The sequence below is a fragment of the Doryrhamphus excisus genome, chromosome 8 (genome assembly GCF_030265055.1).
Source record: "Doryrhamphus excisus isolate RoL2022-K1 chromosome 8, RoL_Dexc_1.0, whole genome shotgun sequence".
Lineage (NCBI taxonomy): Eukaryota > Metazoa > Chordata > Actinopteri > Syngnathiformes > Syngnathidae > Doryrhamphus > Doryrhamphus excisus.
In genome coordinates this window covers 3,313,437-3,333,016 of record NC_080473.1, presented here as the reverse complement: position 1 = coordinate 3,333,016, position 19,580 = coordinate 3,313,437, and the positions used below count along the sequence as shown (strand labels likewise).

Genomic DNA, 19,580 nt, shown 5'->3' with positions numbered 1-19,580 from the left:
CAGTGCTGAGCCTTGGCCGAGGTCTCCTGAGCTGTCGTCTGTCCTGTAGTGTGATGTTTTGGCTGTGTGTCGGCGATGTCACTCTTTGAGTCAGCTTCATCTTCATCATGATGACACCTTAGCTACCTGCCGCTGCTCCTTCCGTGTAAAATGTTTTGTTCTTTAGTTTCACTCCGACTTGGCTATTGTTTCCCCGAGGACAAAAGGAGGAGGAGGACGGGAACAAAGACATCCTCTGTCCTCTTCAGTCAGGAGGGAAGGTCTCTTGTGACGTTTAGAAAGGTTAGAAGGAGGTGAAAGATTGAAAAGGGAAGAGAAAAAAAGACAGTTCTCATGGTGTCACATGACCATGGAGTCAAAGTTGTGGCATAGGAGATGTAACAGATCCAACATTTATTGGTGAAGCAGGATATTGCCGGAACTTTCCGTGCTTCCAGCCATCCCATTATTAGATGTACGAGATCGTAGCTGACAGCGAGGACAGGCCTACGGAGGAGTCTCACGTGTCCGCTTCCGTCCCGACATGGGACAAATCCTGACACGCTGTGACGGCTCTGATATTAACCTCCAAAAGGTGGCCTGAACCCCAAAACCCCACCCCTTGATGGCATAACGGCAGCACGAAAAGAACTGAAGGACCTCTTGCCATCTTCAAAACCAACAGGGCCCCTGCTGGAAAAGACCATGTGACCCCTACTCTAAGAAAGTCTCATCTAACAGGAAGAAAACAGACAAAGCAGAGGAAGTTTTTGGTGATTATGCGAGCTTTGGGATCAGACTGAAAAGGACTAACGTTTGTGAAGGTGTCAGCAAAGCTTTTTGTCTGCGGAGATGTTCATCTGGTGACCCAAATAGCAGACTCCGGAGATATGAATTTTAAATGAGAAGAATTATACGGCCTGAAAGCCTTCGGGCTGAGCCAAGGACGTCACGTCGCTTCAAGCTGACCTCAGATCAGAGCTCATCAGGAGATTGTGACGCTAAGTGGACCTGGACCTGCATGGAAAGTTCACCTCAGCATGGAAGGCAGCAGAGTGAGACCTCTGCATTCAGATGTTATTGTTTGGAATTCCTGCTTGTAAAACATCAAAAAAATTGTTTTCACTAGACTAGATGGACTCGAGGTCCAACCTGGTCCAGCCAGACCCAGCCAGGTTCAGCCTACTCCAGTTCGATTACATCTTGGTCCAGTCAGATTCAGTCTAGTCAGGTGATGTATAGTCTAGTCCAGCCTGCTCCGAGATAGCCTTGTCAGGTCTCATTTGCTCCAGCCAGGTCTATGTCAGGTCTTTTCTGGTCCAGCAAGGACCAGCCTGGTCCAGTTCTCTCTAGTCAGGTCCAGGTATAGGCTGTTCCAGCCTGATCTGTTCTAGTCTTGTCTGGTGGTATAGTCTGGTCCCAGTTTTGTCCGGTCTGATCTGGTCCATCTAGGTCCAGTCCTCAAGTCTCATCCAGTGGTCAGGTTTAGGCTGGTATACTTAGGTGAACTAAGTCTAGTCACGTCCAAGTACAGTCTAGTACAGCCTTCTCTAGACGAGCCCGGTCTTTCGTCTGACCTAGTCTTGTGTGGCTGGAGCTATGGTCTGGTCCGGCCTGGTCTGGTCTCATCTTGTTCATCTAGGTCCAGTGGTCGGGTCTAGTGTGCTACACACTAGTAGAACCAGAATGGTCCAGTCGGATTCAGTCTAGTCAGGTCCAGGTATAGTCTGCTCCAGTCTGGTTCAGCCTGCTCAGGTCTAGTCTCGGTCTTGAGGTATGGTCTGGTCCGGACTAACCTAGTCTTGTCTGGTCCATTGAGGTCCAGCCAGGTCTCCTGGGCAGGTGTAGTCCAGTACTATCAGGTCCAGCGTTATCATGAGGCAGCAGTCTGCAGCATCCACGCTAATTAAAGCTGAAGCAGACATTCTCCTTTATGACAACATAACATTGTGTCCTTACGGCCGCCAGAGGAGACATTAGCCTGCAGATGGCGCCGCTCTTCATAAGCTTGGCCGGCAGCCACGAGGAGGAGGCGGAGCTTCAGGATGTGATGACAAACACACTTGATCAGCCTGTCCTCACGCTGCCATTACTGTCATGAAGACAGTTGTCTTAGCCCGTCTCATGTCATCGCAATGAGACCAACGTTGTTGCCGTGACAACAGATGGTGGGAAGCGGGTCACCTGGACTGAGGGTGAATGTTGAGTGCAGGTCATGTGACACGGTCATACGATACGTGACATGGTCCTCGTGTGGGCCCTCAGGGGCCAGCAGCACCAACAATACAACCAAGCCTGCTATTCACTGACGTCCCACAAGAAATAACAACAGTATTTGTTTTGAAGAACATAAGTAGCTCAGGTCAGAGGTCAATTAGGGCCATGTCCACTACATGGACAAAAGTATTGGGACACCTGCTCACCTGATCGTCTTGTATGTGTGTGTTTGTATGTGAACAAGGACACTAGGGATCTTGTCATGTTCTTGTAACCCGACAGACCACATTGTGGCACATCTCCACGCCAAGAGCAGAACGGGCGTGGCTCCATTGCAAGTCGTGGAGGTGTAAGTGTTCAACAAGCTTAAACGGATACATAATGTGGCTTGCATATCATAGTTAACTACAGGGGCGTCACTAGGTTCTGGGGACGGGGGGGTATGCACAGGATAAGAATGAATGTAGTAGACATTCAAAAAAATCCAAAAAACAAATAACGAACAAGAACCGGGATATAACTTTCCCACTTTTGGACAGATTTAGTAGAGATACTCAACTGTTTTAGGCCACCATTAAATTCACACAATTAAATTAAATTTTTAATCAATTATATAATAATCATTATTATATTATTAATTAGCCTATTATTATTACTATCATCATTATTCTTCTTCTGATTATTACTACTACTCGTAGGCTAGTATTAGCCTGCTTATTGGCTTGCTTATTAGCCTGCTTTTGCCCTATTATATGAAATTTGTCAGACTTTATTATATGTCTGATGAAGGTCAAACGGACCGAAGCGTTATCTAAATAAACTAATGAATGAGAGCGACACCGTGTGCGGGAACCTCTTTTTGAACACTTTGTTGGCTACGCCTGCTTCCTACGCACCTGTGTATCTTCAGGTGTGCTGAGACTCTACATTCACTCTGATTTTTTTTGTAAAAAAATCAATAAAAAATATCAAATTATTTAGGGAGGCTTAAGAACATTTAAATAGGCCTAATGACGCCATTGCTTAACTACAAGGACTCACTTGTCGTCTCTTCCCTTTAAGCTGCTGGGACACATGATCACATGCAACACTATCCCCATCCCTGCTGGATGGCCTGCATCCCTTCACTCCAGCACGTCTGTCATGGATAGCATTATTAATAATACTAATATCATCTGTCATGTACCGTATAGATAATACCGTTCGCCTCATTAATTTGCTCCAAAAGGTCCTACTAAAACCAAAATGTGCTAAACCTGATTTGTTTTTTCCCATAGGATATAATGTAAATCCAATTAAACCATTCCAGATACCCACCGATATTAACAAAAACAATATATAAAAGGATCATTATAGCTTTAGATGGAGAAAACAGTGTGAAATAATTATAAATGACGAATGGATGGAACTTATTGTTGATTTGGATTGAATACAATAGTGCAGAGGTGTTAAACACAACGGCAAAGGGGGCCACTTTAGATTGTGGGCCGAGGTGGACATTCCCCCCCCCCCCCCCCCCCCCACATCTTTGCATCTTTGATTATTTATCCTGAAATTTTAAAACCCTTGTATCTTCCTGCATATTGAAAGTGTTAAAAATCCCTCTCGTCCTTTTGATAATTGGTGAACATTCATATGCATCATCGGTGGACATGCTCAGATGCTGAGCAAAAAATAGTAGTTAGTAAATTACTATTGCAGTCCATGAGGAGTTTTCAGCAGTGGAATGGGTGGATTACACATTCCCCAGCATACTTTGCTGTAGTTAAAATGATCCCCTTTGACTTTCTTACGCCTCCTTAAGCTGCTATTTTGGACAGACGGGGGCGTACATTTAAATTATTTTGACTTTTGGTCTGAATCTGGCTCCCTTATAAAGAATGGTTGTGATACATTCAATATTGTTCCCACTTTTTAAAATTCAAAGTCCAGCGGAATCATGTGTAGCAGAGTAATTGCTTAATTACACAGATCGCTGGAAGAACTTTATTTGATAAGGTCTTGCGAGGTGGACCAATTTGACTTTGACATGTATGCAGTAACGCGGCACAGCGGTCTAGTGGTTAGCATGTTCTCCCCGTGCATGCGTGGGTTTTCTCCGGGTACTCCGGTTTCCTCCCACATTCCAAAAACATGCTAGGTTAATTAGCGACTCCAAATTGTCCATAAATATGAATGTGAGTGTGAATGGTTGTTTGTCTATATGTGCCCTGTGATTGGCTGGCGCCCAATCCAGGGTGTACCCCGCCTCTCGCCCACGTGAGGAAAAAGCGGTAGAAAATGAATGAATGAATGAATGTATGCAGTAGTGGTTCTCGCCGTCTGTATACAAATGCTGGCAATCATAACCCCCATGGCGGGTTATTTAGCAGCTGTACTCAAATGCACAGACAGTGAGTCAGCAACACTTAGGGTGCTTTGCATGGGAAGTTTAACCATACAGTATCGGGTCTATGGACTGGTTTGTGAGGTGCATGCACAAAATTGATCACCTCTGCAGTACATTATGATGTCATGGTGATGTTTTGTTTACACTTTGTAGTAATGTTATGTTAATTCAAATCAGTCTGTCTGGCTTGATGAGCAGAGTGGTGCCTGTCACCATCACACACACTCGCGCGCTTCCACAGTCATAACAAGGGGAAACACTGCTGTGTGACACACACATACTTGTGAGCTTCACATGACGCAAACCTGTTCTTGAGCGGTGTTAATGATTACCCTCAGTGTCACACAACACAACACAACACAAAACAACATCAGGCCACAAACATGCAGGTTTAGACTCACGTGACGGACGAAGCACACCAACAAACCAGGAAGCCAAACTCAACGAGCCTGCGTCGTAATGAATAAACAACACAATGGCCGGACGGCTTACCTGCTGACAAGTGACGTCATCTGCCGTTAAAACACCGGCAAAGCAAAAAAAAAAAAAGAAAGTAGAAGTGACACGCAGGAAGCACTTGAGCCACACTGAACAACACGAGGGTAACATGAACCTACCTGCTACAGGCTGCCTTGCTGGCCACGCCCCCTCTTCTGAACAGGCCACACCCTCCGTACACACCTGAAGCCACTCACTTGTGTTTGCAGAACGTGACCTAGTTAGCCGCTTTCTTACATCCGAGGGGGTCAAATTTGCGGCTGCTCGTCACACACACACACACACACACACCACCTGACCGTGAGTGTGTGCATGCTAATGAGAAACAGTAAATGAAGTTGACAGTGAAATGACTTCTTCAACGTTTTAGTAACAAGTCGATGGTAAAGAAATAAAAGCATCATCGTCTCTGATGCAAAGCAGCTGGCTGGGCACCTCATTTGCATATTTGTGTGTGATTGCGTTTGCATGTCAGGTCTCTGTTCATCATTGAAGTCATTTATTATTTTGTTTTGATGCAAGAACTCGGTGGACACACACACACTCACACTCACAGTGACCTGTCACCCCTTCAGGGCGCCCAGACCTCCTTTTGTCGTCTAAAGTGACCAATGACACATCTATTGTCCTCCTTGTCAGCCAATAATAGTCCTATTGTTCACCCAGCCAGCCAATGGGAGCGCCCCCTGCCTACAAACTGACCAATTGGCTTGCGGGTACCCTTTTGAACCCCCTCCATCATCATCATCATCAACACACGCACACTGCTCGACTGAACCCTCCCTCTCCCGCCATTTTGTTCTAATGTGTGTTTGACCAAATAAAACAGGGGTGTCCAAACTTTTTCCATACTGATTTGATATTCTTATATCATATTTTTAAGGCAAAAAAAAAAATAGAACCTCAGTTAGTGTCCGCCCTGGTTAGGGTGCAATGGTGAAAATTAATGGATATTTTCCTCAGTTAGTGTACAACGTGGAGTGTGTGTGTCTGGCCGTGTTTGACTCCAGATGTTTTCTTATTCTTAGTGTATTTTTTTCACAAAGCTTCCGTGCTAGCAGCCTATTAGCTTGCCAATACATGTAAACAGGAAACAGAAGTCAGCTCCGCCGCCTGTCTATGATGTCATCAGCGGTTCACTCTATAGTTGTGTGTTACACCACATTTGATTGTGGCTGCAAAATAACCCACAGCGGAGCCAAAAATGGTTGCAATGGCCAGCATTTTGATAAAGACGGCAAGAAACACTATGGAATTGAAGAAACAACCAAGCATGAAGATGGTGTCCAAGTTGCACGTCTTCAATTGAGGTAAAACATTCTTTTCATTTGATGTCCGGTGTTCATTAGTCTCTTTCATTTGTCATTTCAATTGTTTATATATGCATTTTGAAGTGTTTTTTGTGTGTAAAATTGTAAAAATGTGTTTTGTGTTTCAGGCTTTCTGGAACAAATGAACTGGATTTACTTTACTTGTGATAAAATAGATTTGGTTAGAGTACGTTTTGGTTAGAGTAAGACCTTCCATGTCCATTTAATTCCATTTTATTTCATTGGAAGACCTTAATTCATTCATTTTCTACCGCTTAGCCTCACGAGGGTCGTGAGGGTGCTGGAGCCTATCCCAGCTGTCTTCGGGCGAGAGGCGGGGTACACCCTGGACTGGTGGCCAGCCAATTACAGGGCACATATAGACAAACAACCATTCACACTCACATTCATACCTATGGACAATTTGGTGTCGCCAATTAACCTAGCATGTTTTTGGAATGTGGGAGGAAACCGGAGTACCCGGAGAAAACCCACGCATGCACGGGGAGAACATGCAAACTCCACACAGAGATGGCCGAGGGTGGAATTGAACTCGGGTCTCCTAGCTGTGAGGATTGCGGGCTAACTCGGCTGCCATGTGGAAGACATATCTTTGTGTTATTAGGTTACACTGTATGTAATTTAATGTAAAACAATGTTTTACATTATTCTAAGTTATTTGTATCTACATTTCAGCCTTTTTTTCTTTACATTGTGCATTGTAGCTGTATTTTTCCAAATGTTTCTGTTTTTTTTACGGGGTGTTTTTTTGTATAATTTTACCTCTCCAACATGCCACGGACCAATAAAAATTAGTTGTAGGTCACGAATGGCTTCTTTTCCATTGGGAATGCATTTACATAACCAGAAGTCGTTTATTTTTGTGCGGAAGTCCAGTGGACATGTGGCTCGGCAATGTTGCTGAAAGGCCACAGGTTCCATTCCTTCCAGCTCTTTGTGCTACATGCTAATTAACTAGCATGTTTAAATGTGACGTTGTACAACTTTCAACAAACGAGCCTCCTAAAAGATGTTTTAAAATATAATGAATGAATGACACTGAGATTCACGAGGCTTGAGGTCGGTTGTGCTAAACACGATGAAGGAGAATCATTCACGTGTGGAGGCATCCAAGAGGGGGTGGATGATGGCGGTCTTCTAAGTCTGCAGAGCCTCCTGGCGGTCAGACGCGAGAAGTGCACGTTCAGAATGTAGGTCACAATGTAAATGACGTAAACGTAAACAACACGAATATGAAGAACGACAGGAGTTTTGTCAAGATGTGTTCTTTATATTCCGGTCCTCGTGGCGTTCCCTCCATTTTGGCTCACCTCACCATACTCCGACCGTGAAAAACATATGTTAACATTTGCGCTCTTGAACGTGTCCTTTCATGTTACAACATCAAAGGGAGTTTTAACGTTGATCGATACCATTGATCTCCATTCTCGCCAAGTTGAACAATTTGTATTAAAACAACAAGTGGCGGCATAATGGATGTCAATAAAGGCTTTTGTACCTTTCATGTTTTTTATTGAAGATGGAACATTTAGAAGAACGCATTACGTGACGTCAGAGTGCTCGTGCACACGAATATGTGGTAAATAATTTTAAAAAATAGTAGCTGTTTAATTTCTCAAACAATTGAATGGGTAAAATAATACCTCCTTCATAAATTTAATTGGTTAACACTTACAATAATGCACAGTGGTTTTGTGTGTTTTTGGTGGTCATATCCGGTATTTAATTGTAACCAGTAGAAAGAACTAGACTGTATTACTAAAAATAAACTACTAAAAAACTAAACTACTAAAAACTAAAAAGAACGAAATCAAATAAATAATACATGTAAATAAGTTGAAAATAAGAGAGATTAAAAATTAATGTATAAATAATTCAGTCCTGGAGTACAAATCCTCATTCATAAATACATGTTGATGATTATAAGTTAGGCACTAATGTATTAACCATGACGTGCTGTTTTCACGTGGAAGTGACAAGAAATGTGCGTGGACAAAACTTTACGAATCCAATCAGTAACACAATCAATAAGGTTTGAGAGTTGGCGTCCTTCAAATGAACCACGTCATTGTCCGGCTGTCCTTTGGCGACACTTATTGGAAATTCAGTGTTACTGCATCTAATTTCTTTCCCTCCAAGTCAAGAGAATTATTATTCATTGCGTCCAACACTACAGCTGCTGCTTGTTTGCACACAATGTCTTCATGTTTTCTATTATTTTGTGTCGATATGACAAATATCTAAACATGTTTACAACAGAAGAAGAGAATCGATGAATGAATGTGAACCGCAAAGAATGAGATTGTTAAACAGTGAAACTAAAACGCTGTGTTGTGTTAATGAACTTTCAGCAGTGAAAGCAGCATCAATGAATGTTTGATGAGAGTTCAAGCGGCTCATTAACAGATTAAACATCATCCAGGTGTTTGATGGCGGCACCACTCCACTTTAAAACTAGACCCCGCTGGACCTCCACAACTCATAAACCTCTTAAACTTCCGAGAGTGAACTTTCTCTGAGATCTACGCAACAGGCCATTATGGAGCAGAACAGACTGTCGGACTTCAGCATCGAGCGCATCCTCTCCCTGGAGCTCGGACACAAGCCGACCGGACCCGGCTTCGCCCCGGACCCCCATGATGTGCCGCATACAGGATTCGGCGTGGAATCTGCGAACATGAGACCAGCAGCTCCGGTTCCAATACCGGCCTGCTTACAGTACTTCGGAGAAACGTTCTACCCTTATCGTGTCGGCCTCCAGCACACAGAAGCTTGCAACTTCTACCAGAACTCCTCCATGTTCGTTTCCTTCAGCCCGGACTCTGCAGGTACATTTTGCTTTGGACTAAACTCTGTATCTTTGTCAGCTAAACGTGACTAACATGTCCTCCTCGTGTAGATGTGAAGGCGTTGTCTGGTTACCATGGCTACCGCCCGGCAGGACCTCCAGGTCAGCTGCTGCGCCAGAAGACGCGGATGAGGACAGTCTTCACAGACTATCAGACCAAACATCTGGAGTCCCTGTTCTCCATCACCGACTACCCTCCACTGGAGGCGCGTGCACAGGTGGCCAGGAGCGCGGGCCTAAGCGAGGAGACCGTCAGGGTGAGTTGAGCACCCTCAACAGGGGCGCTAAGCAGGATGTTATTGCCCGAGTGGCCACGGGGGGCGCCAAATCGTCATCTTCTATTCTAAAATGTGTTATTTTGTCTCCCGGGTAGGTTTGGTTCAAGAACCGCAGGGCCAGGAGGAAGCGTCAGTGTAGCGGTTCAAAGGTCAAAGCACATTCCCCGCCTCCCAGCGCAGGAACCGAGAAGCTCCTCAGAACCTTCCTCTGACTCCCCTGCCAGGGTTGAAGGTCAGCTCACACGAATGCTGTCTTAGCCATTGTTTCTTTTTTTTTTAATTTATTCAAGAGGAAATCATGTGTTTTGTAACATTTCTCAATAAATGTTCATTTGGAACCCACTAGATTGCTGCTAATTATTGTTACTATCATCACAAAAAATGGCATCGGCTCGCCAGGAAAATCAAATAAGAAAACTTAACCCAGCATTTTAGTGTGTAGAGGTGAGGGCCGCGTTGAAATAAGCGTAAAAAGAAATAGAAAAGCAACATCAAATCACTTTATTTAGTAGAATATTGACTGAGTCGGCACAGTAGTTGTTATTGGATGCGTTTCCATGCTTAAAGACAAGTGAACAAAGTACACAGCATGCAGTGACTTTATGTTGGCATCACTACGCTCTGTCTCCTCCTTAACATTGCTCTCTCTCTCACACACACACACACACACACACAAACACACACTTTGGTTTGGACTGGAACCAAACACCAAAAAAACCCACAAAAGAACTAAAAGTACACTTGGTGAGGTTATTGAAACAATAAGGCTATACAGTACATACAATAAACAGGTAGTTAGTGGGAAGGACCAAAAAAGTGTATATATATATATACTGTGTGTATATACTATGTGTATATATATATATATATATATATATACATACAATATATACATAAAGTATATGTCCGTAAACCCACTTTGTCAATACATATTGACAACACAAACACGAAGAAGAAGATGATTGCTGACTTTTTTCATGTCTGCTTGCTTTGTTTACTAGTAAATACACTGATAAGTACAGTAGTACATGTAAAATAAAATTTTGTGTGCCGACCAGAGTCAATCGGTGTGGTCCTTTAAAATAAATTGACAAGAGCTACAAGTTAAGTACAAGCTAATCTCATATACAGTATTATGATAGACCTATAAATCTAGAACTACGAACTAGTGACATCTAGTGGCCAAAAGCAGTACATGACCTCCAAGCGGTCAGCGGCTCAGAGGAGCTTCAATGAGCGAAATCATGACAAGGCGGCTTGCACTATGGCAACATGAAGCTAATGAAGAAACGAATGTTAATGACGCTAAAGGGAAAATGAAGGCTTCATCTGAAGGCCTCGCAAACGTTGGAATCCTTGTAGGCCCTCTTTCAAGTCATTCAGTGACTGCTGGGCTGATTATCACCATCAAATATTGAAAGTGTAAAGCTGTTTGTAATGCGCAGTCATAATACGCTTTCATTAAAGGCAGACTTTTAAGACTTATTATTTTCATTGTTTGGGATGATTAACTACATGGCCTTTGTTTGTTAAATAAAGTTTAGTTGTGACGACATCTAACTGGCTCTTGTTTGCTTCATTGCCGCCTCCGTCGTTCACTTCCTAGCTTGATGTGGCACATCTATGCTTCTTAAGATGTCTTCAGACAGGAAGCAGCAAAAAAAGCTTATTTATTCTGTTTGAGGGAAATCTAAAGATGTCATACCCTACTCTGGTGGCTAGCTAACATGCTAACTAGGTCTTCTCCGGACCGTGTCGGGAGCAGTGTTGCCAATGTCATACTGTAAAGTAGCTACTGGCGGTCCTAAAAGATGCTAGAAGTTGCTAACTGATGTCATCATGGATCGGTTTTCTCTTTAATTCTAATTTGTTTGCTCGCGACGAAGGAAGCTAACAATATACAATTAGCGAGAGTTGCGGCCTTTGACTTTACCCAAAAAACAGTGCCTCTAGAGTTTGAGCAGAGAATACAAAGTCACAAAGTTTCCGGGACTGGTTGGGAGATCTTCTGTTTTCATGTTGCGAAAGAAGCAGACAAGATGAACACTGAAGGCTAATTATAGTCACTGTCAGCAGCACATATTAGAATTGTTTTGATACACAAACCAACAATGTTCCTCTCTAAAATTCGAGGCAAACCACGCGGAGCGCTAAAATCACAAGCTATGTTGTTAGCCTAGTAAACAAAGAACAAGGTAAGCCGGGAGGTGAGATGCTAATGAAGAAAATACCTCAGGTGAGTGGGGTTCTTTAGCAGGAACATTGGATCAAGATTTCAACAAGGCACTAAAGATTTAAAGAAGAAAGTGGACTGAGAGCAAGAAAGTGGAAGCTTTCACCGGGTTGGACGGACAACAACGATTGTTCGCTAGCAGGAGGACAGCGGTGTGGTTAGGACTGCATCTCAGCTCGCAGCATCCACGGAAACCAGCAGCAGAAGAGCAACCTGAAGCAAAGGAAGACCAGTTGGAGGAAGATTGATGAGCACCTGCCATCTTCGCATCCACGTGATGCGTGACCTCACCTGGATATGGAGCTTTCGGAGGTCAGATCTTTCGGAGAACGTACAGTGTTGAAGTTACGCTTGGGCTGCGACACTGCAGGGAGGCAAACATTATGGTGGGCAAAAAACGTTCATTTCAGTGAACCGGATCAATCCGGTTCATTCAGTAAAAAGATCAGTTCATTTCGGTCAATTGGTTGTTAGCCTGTGATTTCCGAGAGCCGGTCAGCCGTGTCGAGTCAGTCCGTTCACTCATGTTCACGTTTTGTTCCCACTCAACAGCGCAACGTGATGACTAGTGGTGTGTCAGTCATGAACAAACGAGTCAAAAGAACTAGTTCTGTTTGTGAACAGAATGAACAAGTTCACCAACAGTGTCGGTCAATCTCTCGGTCTCGGTCTTTCAGTCAGCTAACCCCACCCACAGAGCAAAGTGCGACGATAGGATAAAACAGGCAAGCACGCAGATAGTCCCGCCCGGCAAAAGGAACGGTAAACTGACTCTCCAGTCAATCAAAAAAAAAAGGATTTGAAACTGAACGGGTATTTTAGGGCGGTGACCTAGTTCATTCCGTTCACAAAAAAAGAACTGGTTCTTTTGACCCGTTCATTCATGGAGTACATACCCTGGATGTACGCAAGGTGCTTATGTTCACAAGAAGAAAACACTTACTGGTGACTTGGTGAACTTTCTTCACCATGGAGTTGTCATTCTGTGAGGCGTCTTTAGGTCCTCCAATCCTGGAAGAAAAGACAATCAAGATGTCTTCTGTGACTTCAATTCCTTTGATAAGAATCAGAAATAAAAGCTCTCACCTCTGGACCCGTGATGGTGGCGCAAACACTCCATATTTGGGCAGGCAGCTGAAGTAGCGCACTCCAAACACAGAGCCGTCGTGTTTGCCTGTGGGCTGGTCCAGCTCGACACCAAACCAGAAACCTGCAAGAAGTAAATGTCTACTTCTCAACACCTTGGATGCAACTGAAAGTTCTTAGCATTGACGGTAAATGAGCAAAGGATTTAGTTCAGATAGGAAACACCCATGTTCTTAAGACATAGCCCTGAGGGACACCACTTCTTCTGAGGCTCATGGCTTAGCCTTGGACTCAAAAATGAATACAGACATACCTGGAGCAAAGTCTGTTTTTCCAAAGAAGCGAACAATGCCGTGCTTCTGTCCGGCCACCAGGACCTGATCTCCCACCTCGATGTTCAGTCCTTCAGGATCCAGACTGACCACTGATGATTTTTTCTTCAAGGCTGTCCACACACGTACAGTTCAGCACTAGTTCTTCTCACTGGACATGATTCTCATGCTCCCGAAGATACTTGCCTTTCTCCTTCTTTTCCTTATCCTTCTTGGTCTTCCCTGCGAGACGTGATGCCAGGTCCATGCGTGGAGTCCTGGGGGTGGATGTGACGGAGGAAGCTGTCTGGTCCACAGCCTTGGAGATCTTTGACACCGGAGCAAAAATCCCTGCCGACCAGAAAATAGTTTTAACTTAGTTGTGGGGCTGCAGATCCCACTCCTGGCAGGGAAATGTCAATGGCGACATGGTCAGATGTTACCTAGTTTAGGTGGGCAGATGAAGTAGCGAACTCCACCAACGCTGCCGTCGTTCTTTCCCTCTGGCTCGTCCAGCTCTACGCCGACCCACTGACCACTTGCAAACTCTGTGGTACCGCAGAACCTCAAAGTCCCGTTCTGAAAACAAGTAGACAGTTGGTGAAGTTGTGGTTCTGTGCAGCCGTGTGTCGTTGTTCTGTGGTAATTTCTATGCTATTCTGACCTTCATGTCGTCCAGAAGCACGCGGTCCCCCAGCTTCATCCCCAGCGAGGACAGCATTAGATTCCCGGGAATGTTGTCGTAGTTAGGCAGCGTGGCCCTGGGAAGGTTACAGCTCAGGGGGACGGCGTCCAGCAACAGCTGCTTCAGCTCTTTAGCCACCATGGCGGCCTCCGCCTTGTCCAGACTCATATCCATCGGGTCGGGGACCACTTCTGCTGGGACCTGGCCCTTCTCGTTCTGTAGAGAGAGAGCGAGTGGCCAAGAAGACTCCATCATTTGATTTCAAGACTATGTCTTTGAGAGAATAATAAGAGTCAAGTTCTGACCCGGACGGTGGGGTTGGCGCCGTGCTCCAGCAGACATTTGACTGCGCCCAGGCACAGGTTGGACGCGGCAATGTGCAGCGCCGTTCCGTAGTGGAAGTCACTACACGTGGAGTTCAAGACTGCGAGACAACACAGGACGTTAGAAGACGCCTCATGGTCCTGATGGTGGACACATGTCCTCCAGTGTCTACCTCTGGGTTTGGCAGCTTTGAGCAGAACTCGAACCAGTTCTGGGACGTCAAAGTAGGCGGCGTAGTGCAGAGCGTTCATGTTTGTCCAGCGGCTCCTCAAACTCACATCGGCACCGAGAGACATCAACTGGCTGGTGAGACGCAGTGCCGCTGCCGGGTCGCCTGTACGCACACAGAAGACCACCCTGAGACCAGGTCCACATTTACACCGACAGTTCTGCAGACTTCCATCGTCAACATCTCACCAACGCCGTGTGCACCGGCCTTGCAGCTGTAGTGAAGCAGCGTCATGTCCGTCAGACCGTCACGGTCGTTCACATGGCAGCCGCGTTTCAGGATCTAACACACAGAGACACATGCGAACCATTGTTTGGTCACATTATAAGAAGTACTCTGTTTTAATAGACTGATTGTTGTCCACAGCGTTTAATAGACCGGGACCAGCAGGGATCGGCGCGGTTTCTAACCTCGTTTCCGATTACGTCGATCTTGTGCTGCACCTGGGGAACCCACTGACGCACGATGGCAAAGAGCTCGGGGATGGTGGTGCGAGGGTCCATGAGGATCTCCAAACAGGCGGGGTCATTGGGGTCGAAGAAGGTGAAGGCTGAGGACCACACAAACAGGTTTAATGTGGATTCACGGTAGCGGTATTTAGGGTTTAGGGTGGTATAACAGTATCCACGTATGCATGTAAGTGTGCATGTAAGGTAGCGTACATTTAAGGTGGTAGGACAGTATGTAACATAGTGACAAGTTTACAGTCGAGCCTCGCCATATCACGGTTCGAATTTCCCAGCTTCACTCTATCTATCAGGTTTTTTTTTTTAGATATATGAATTAATACATCATGCCGTTTTGTGACTACAACCTATTAGTAAAAAAAAAGCATGTTTAAGCATTTAAAATTTAAAACTTAAAATTTTGTACTTTTGGCCCAGATTTAGCACTTTCAAGCATTAAAAATATGCTAATATATACATATAGTAAGACATTCAGAATATGCATTCAAAGACGCTGTGATGATTCTATACCGGCCACTAGATGTCAGTAATGTTACTGCATCACATTTGATTGCTACAGATTTAAATGATCTCACAACTGGCAGAATAATAACAACAAGGACTACTGTTGCAGTTGTAATCCACTCCTAGCTAAAACTCAACTCTGAACCCCCGTCATCTCTGAACCCTTCCTGTTCTCCACATGTCCAGAAAATGTTAACAGCAACACAAACAGGAGTCTTACTTTTTCCATGAATTGCTTATTTTCTGTTATGATGTCTACTATATTGGGTATTAGGAGTGTAAAGGTGACTATAGGGGTGTTATTTCATGTCTAGAGACCTCTAATCATATTAAAAACCATATATTGAAGGTCTTAAACAGGCTTTCTATTCTCTAATTACAAAAGTATTGCATTTATATATAAGGAATCCTACTTTGCGGAAATTTCATTATCACAGTCGGGTCTCGAACCAAATAGTGATAAATGAGGGATTACTGTATAAGAGTGTATATTTCAGATGTGACAGGATGTAAGATAGTGTACATTTAAGATGGTAACTATGAATGTAAAGTAGTATTTCTTGTGTTATGGCGTACCATAGTCTTTGGGAAGGGGTGCCTGGGCCGAGGGGTGCACCATAGCTCGACGTCGGGGCTCCTGGACGGGACTGTGGAGCGCAGACACCGACAGAGGCTCGGTCTCCAGAGGAGGATCACATTGACTATCCACTGGCTTCTGCTCCTCCTCCTCGCGCTCTTCACCTTCCTCCGCCTGCTCCTCCTCCGTTCTCTCCTCACTCTCCCTCCCCTCGTCTATCTCATATTCCTCGTCCTCTTCATCCTCATCCTCCTCTTCCTCCGTCAGCTCCTCATCCTCCTCCCTCTGGACCCTCCCGTCCTCCTGCTCCTCCCGGTCGTGCCTCTCCTTCTCCTGCATCTCCAGGTTCTCCTCCTTAGTCATGATAAGTGAAGCTGTGGGCCTGTGAGGCAGATAAAGATGCAGATAAACATGAAGCCACTTTTCTTTTTCCCTCAGTCAGTACGTGGAGGAGCAATGAAACAATGAAGGTAATGAGGCTGCAGAGAAGCAAACACCAACACGTCTTTGTCCATCTGATTGAAAGTCAACACCGCACTTAGCAAATGGACAACAGTAGCCGCTCCCTTCCTCACACACTCGTCCTCTCCTTTCACAAGCTAAAAACTGCCAAAGCATCTTTCACCAGATGATAAATGCTTTTCATGATGCTTTTAATTGGTGTTTTACAATTTAGCTTCATATTTATTTGATGGAACCTCACACTTCCTGCAGTCACAACCATTCAGACGGTCTCTGAAAGAAAAAAAAAGCCTGCTTTCACTGCTGTGTGTCAAAGGAGACGTCACTGTAGTACACAACAGCAGAATTGTTGCTGTTGTGTAAGCTATCGATGTGTGCTGTCTCAGCTCCATGCGAAACAACCCTGACTGTTGCCGTCCATTGCATCATGCGTCCACGTGTAAGCAAGCGTCTCAACAACAAACTACAACTGATGCTCATTTTAAACCCAGAACGCCTGCATGCTTCAATGATGCAGTGATACAGCTGACATGTTCTTTATGTGTGTACAATGTGTGCTCTCGCATGGGTGAAGTTATGCAACACGACCGTCTGCATCAGCGTGGACGCACACATGTTAAACAAACTGTCCTCGACTTACAGGATGTGTGATGTGTCAGATAGCAATGATAGTGTTGGATCGCGTTCAACAGCGTACCTAATAAAGTCTCCATCAAAGTATGCTTCAGTCAGTGATGTTACATTGATGAGACAATAGCCACGGTAGGAAGTAATGTACATAAACCAAAGTAAACTCTCCCAATGCTAACATGTGTGAGTCTATATTGTCTCATTCATGCTTTATGTGTCTTATTTTCTCTCATTATGTCTACTATATTAATTAATAGGAGAGTAATGCTGACTAAACGGGTGTTATTTCATGAGGGCTCTATTAATGTTAAAATCAGTAGAAGGCTTTCTAAGCTTTAACAACAAAATATTTCCATTTAGAGGCTGCACGGCGGTCAAGTGGTTAACGCATAGACCTCACAGCTAGGAGATCCGGTTCAATCCCACCCTCGGCCATCTCTGTGTGGAGTTTGCATGTTCTCCCCGTGCTTGCGTGGGTTTTCTCCGGGTACTCCGGTTTCCTCCCACATTCCAAAAACATGCTAGGTTAATTGGCGACTCCAAATTGTCCATAGGTATGAATGTGAGTGTGAATGGTTGTTTGTCTATATGTGCCCTGTGATTGGCTGGCCACCAGTCCAGGGTGTATCAGCGGTAGAAAATGAATGAATGAATATTTCCATTTATAAATAAGGAATCCAACTTTATGGAAATTATCTTATCACGGTCGGGTCTGGAACCAATTAACCGTACGGTAACACTGTACTCGGCCAAACACCAGAACGTTTGGCAGAACAACAGCCATTTTTTTATTAAGGTCCAAAAAGCAACAATTCCTACAAAGGCTACTGTATCCCACGCCACAACTAACTCCAACAACATACGTTTTTTCTCCTCACTTCCTGTCCGTCACTCCTTTTCCTTACCAACCCCGGAACATATCTCTCCATGGCAACACATGTGCAAATACAACACAAAGTAAATTTTCTTCCCCCACCAAGCCCAAATTCCTGATACAACCCTCCCATTACACCATCAGGGCTATTAATATCAATTCCGCTTATGTGGAACCCGCTTATGTCTACACTCCTCGGACTGACTGACCGACATTGCCTTATAGCCACCATTTCAATGGCTTGCACATACATTCATAGGTATGAATGTGAGTGTGAATGGTTGTTTGTCTATATGTGCCCTGTGATTGGCTGGCCACCAGTCCAGGGTGTACCCTGCCTCTCGCCCGAAGACAACTGGGATAGGCTCCAGCACCCCCCCCCCCGTGACCCTCATGACGAAAAGCGGTAGAAAATGAATGAATGAATGTACTAGATCGATCATTATTGTCAGTATATTGGAATATTGACAGGCGAGACAACCACCCTGGCCTCTTCCGACTTCTGTAGGACATTTGAATGTAGATGTACAGCATATATACTTTTGTGTGTGTGTGTGTGAGGGGGGATGCACCATGCATGGAGGCCACGGCAACATCCCCATCCTCCTCCTCTCAGCCTCCATTTTACATCCAACGCGACCTCTCTCTCACACACACAAATCGCTCCAAGAAGCACAAACAAATGCAGCATATTCGGGTCCACTTCTACTGTCCTGCGTAGCTAACAAAACAAAATGAAGGGCTGGCTTTCAGCTTCGGGCCAATGTGCGCAGCAAACATGAGAGGGGAAAAAAACGCCCCGCTGCCACAAACGCACACGCACACGCCACGGGAGAATGATATATGACGACGAAATACGACATTTAAAAATAAAACGATGGTTTATGATAATTGCGAAAGAGAATAATTGATGTTACGTGAACAACGCCACCATTCCTCCTCCACATCTTCATCATCGTGACCGCGCACGCACCCCCCCCCCCCCACACACACACAAACCTGACTCTGAATCATCTTATTCGATCAAGATAAACATGATTTTTTTTACCTGTAAACAAGCCACTTGCTGCTAGGCGACGATCCTCTCTCAAACGACACCGAGGTTGAGGATGAGGATGGTGATGATGATGCTGGACCTCTCTCTCTCTCTCGCTCCCTCTATCTCTGCCCCCTCCCCCTTCCCAACCCATGTTGTTTGTTATTGTTATCATTTAAAAAGTTATTTAGATATTTACAATAGTTTAGGTGTGTTGTTTGTTCTAACCATGGGACATGAATGTGAAGACAAAAAAAAACGTTAGGACGCGTAGCAGCCAGAAGAACCACGTGCCCAGGTTGTTAATCGTCTAATGTGAAACACTGACATTGAAACACTTTTGATTTTTTTCCCTCAAATGTTTTTGAGAATAAATTTCTACTCATATGCTTTCCGTACACGAACTGTCAAACTGTGCAAACTGTATTAAAAAAGTCGTACAAAACCACGTGAAATCACAAATGTTGATGTATTAATATTTCTATTTATATTCATATTTATTAATATTCATATTTATCCTACTTTTAATTATGCACATTGAGGTAATTAATTCCGATAGAGGAAATATTAGTTTAACTTTGGGACTGTGCCCTTAACCAACATGGCAGAATTGTGTCGCCAG

The 19,580-nt window shown here is 44.5% G+C and overlaps 2 protein-coding genes across 2 annotated transcripts; one reads left to right on the top strand and one right to left on the bottom strand.

Moving 5' to 3' along the window:
- The first annotated feature begins 8,953 nt into the window (after nucleotides 1-8,953).
- dharma lies at nucleotides 8,954-9,826 on the top strand. The gene is made up of 3 exons (XM_058080508.1): nucleotides 8,954-9,242; nucleotides 9,314-9,519; nucleotides 9,636-9,826. Exons 1-3 carry the CDS (start codon nucleotides 8,954-8,956, stop codon nucleotides 9,750-9,752), a joined length of 612 nt encoding a protein of 203 aa, XP_057936491.1. The 3' UTR covers nucleotides 9,753-9,826.
- Nucleotides 9,827-10,018: 192 nt separating this feature from the next.
- On the bottom strand, nucleotides 10,019-19,120 carry clip3 (CAP-GLY domain containing linker protein 3). Its single transcript, XM_058079617.1, has 14 exons — nucleotides 18,971-19,120; nucleotides 15,956-16,338; nucleotides 14,819-14,958; nucleotides 14,597-14,690; nucleotides 14,352-14,513; nucleotides 14,161-14,279; nucleotides 13,835-14,071; nucleotides 13,614-13,749; nucleotides 13,378-13,521; nucleotides 13,173-13,304; nucleotides 12,860-12,983; nucleotides 12,717-12,784; nucleotides 12,065-12,137; nucleotides 10,019-11,986 (listed from the first exon to the last, which is right to left on the bottom strand). The coding sequence occupies exons 2-14, from the start codon at nucleotides 16,317-16,319 to the stop codon at nucleotides 11,932-11,934; spliced, it is 1,848 nt and encodes a 615-aa protein (XP_057935600.1). The 5' UTR covers nucleotides 16,320-16,338; nucleotides 18,971-19,120; the 3' UTR covers nucleotides 10,019-11,931.
- Between the last annotated feature and the right edge of the window lie 460 nt (nucleotides 19,121-19,580).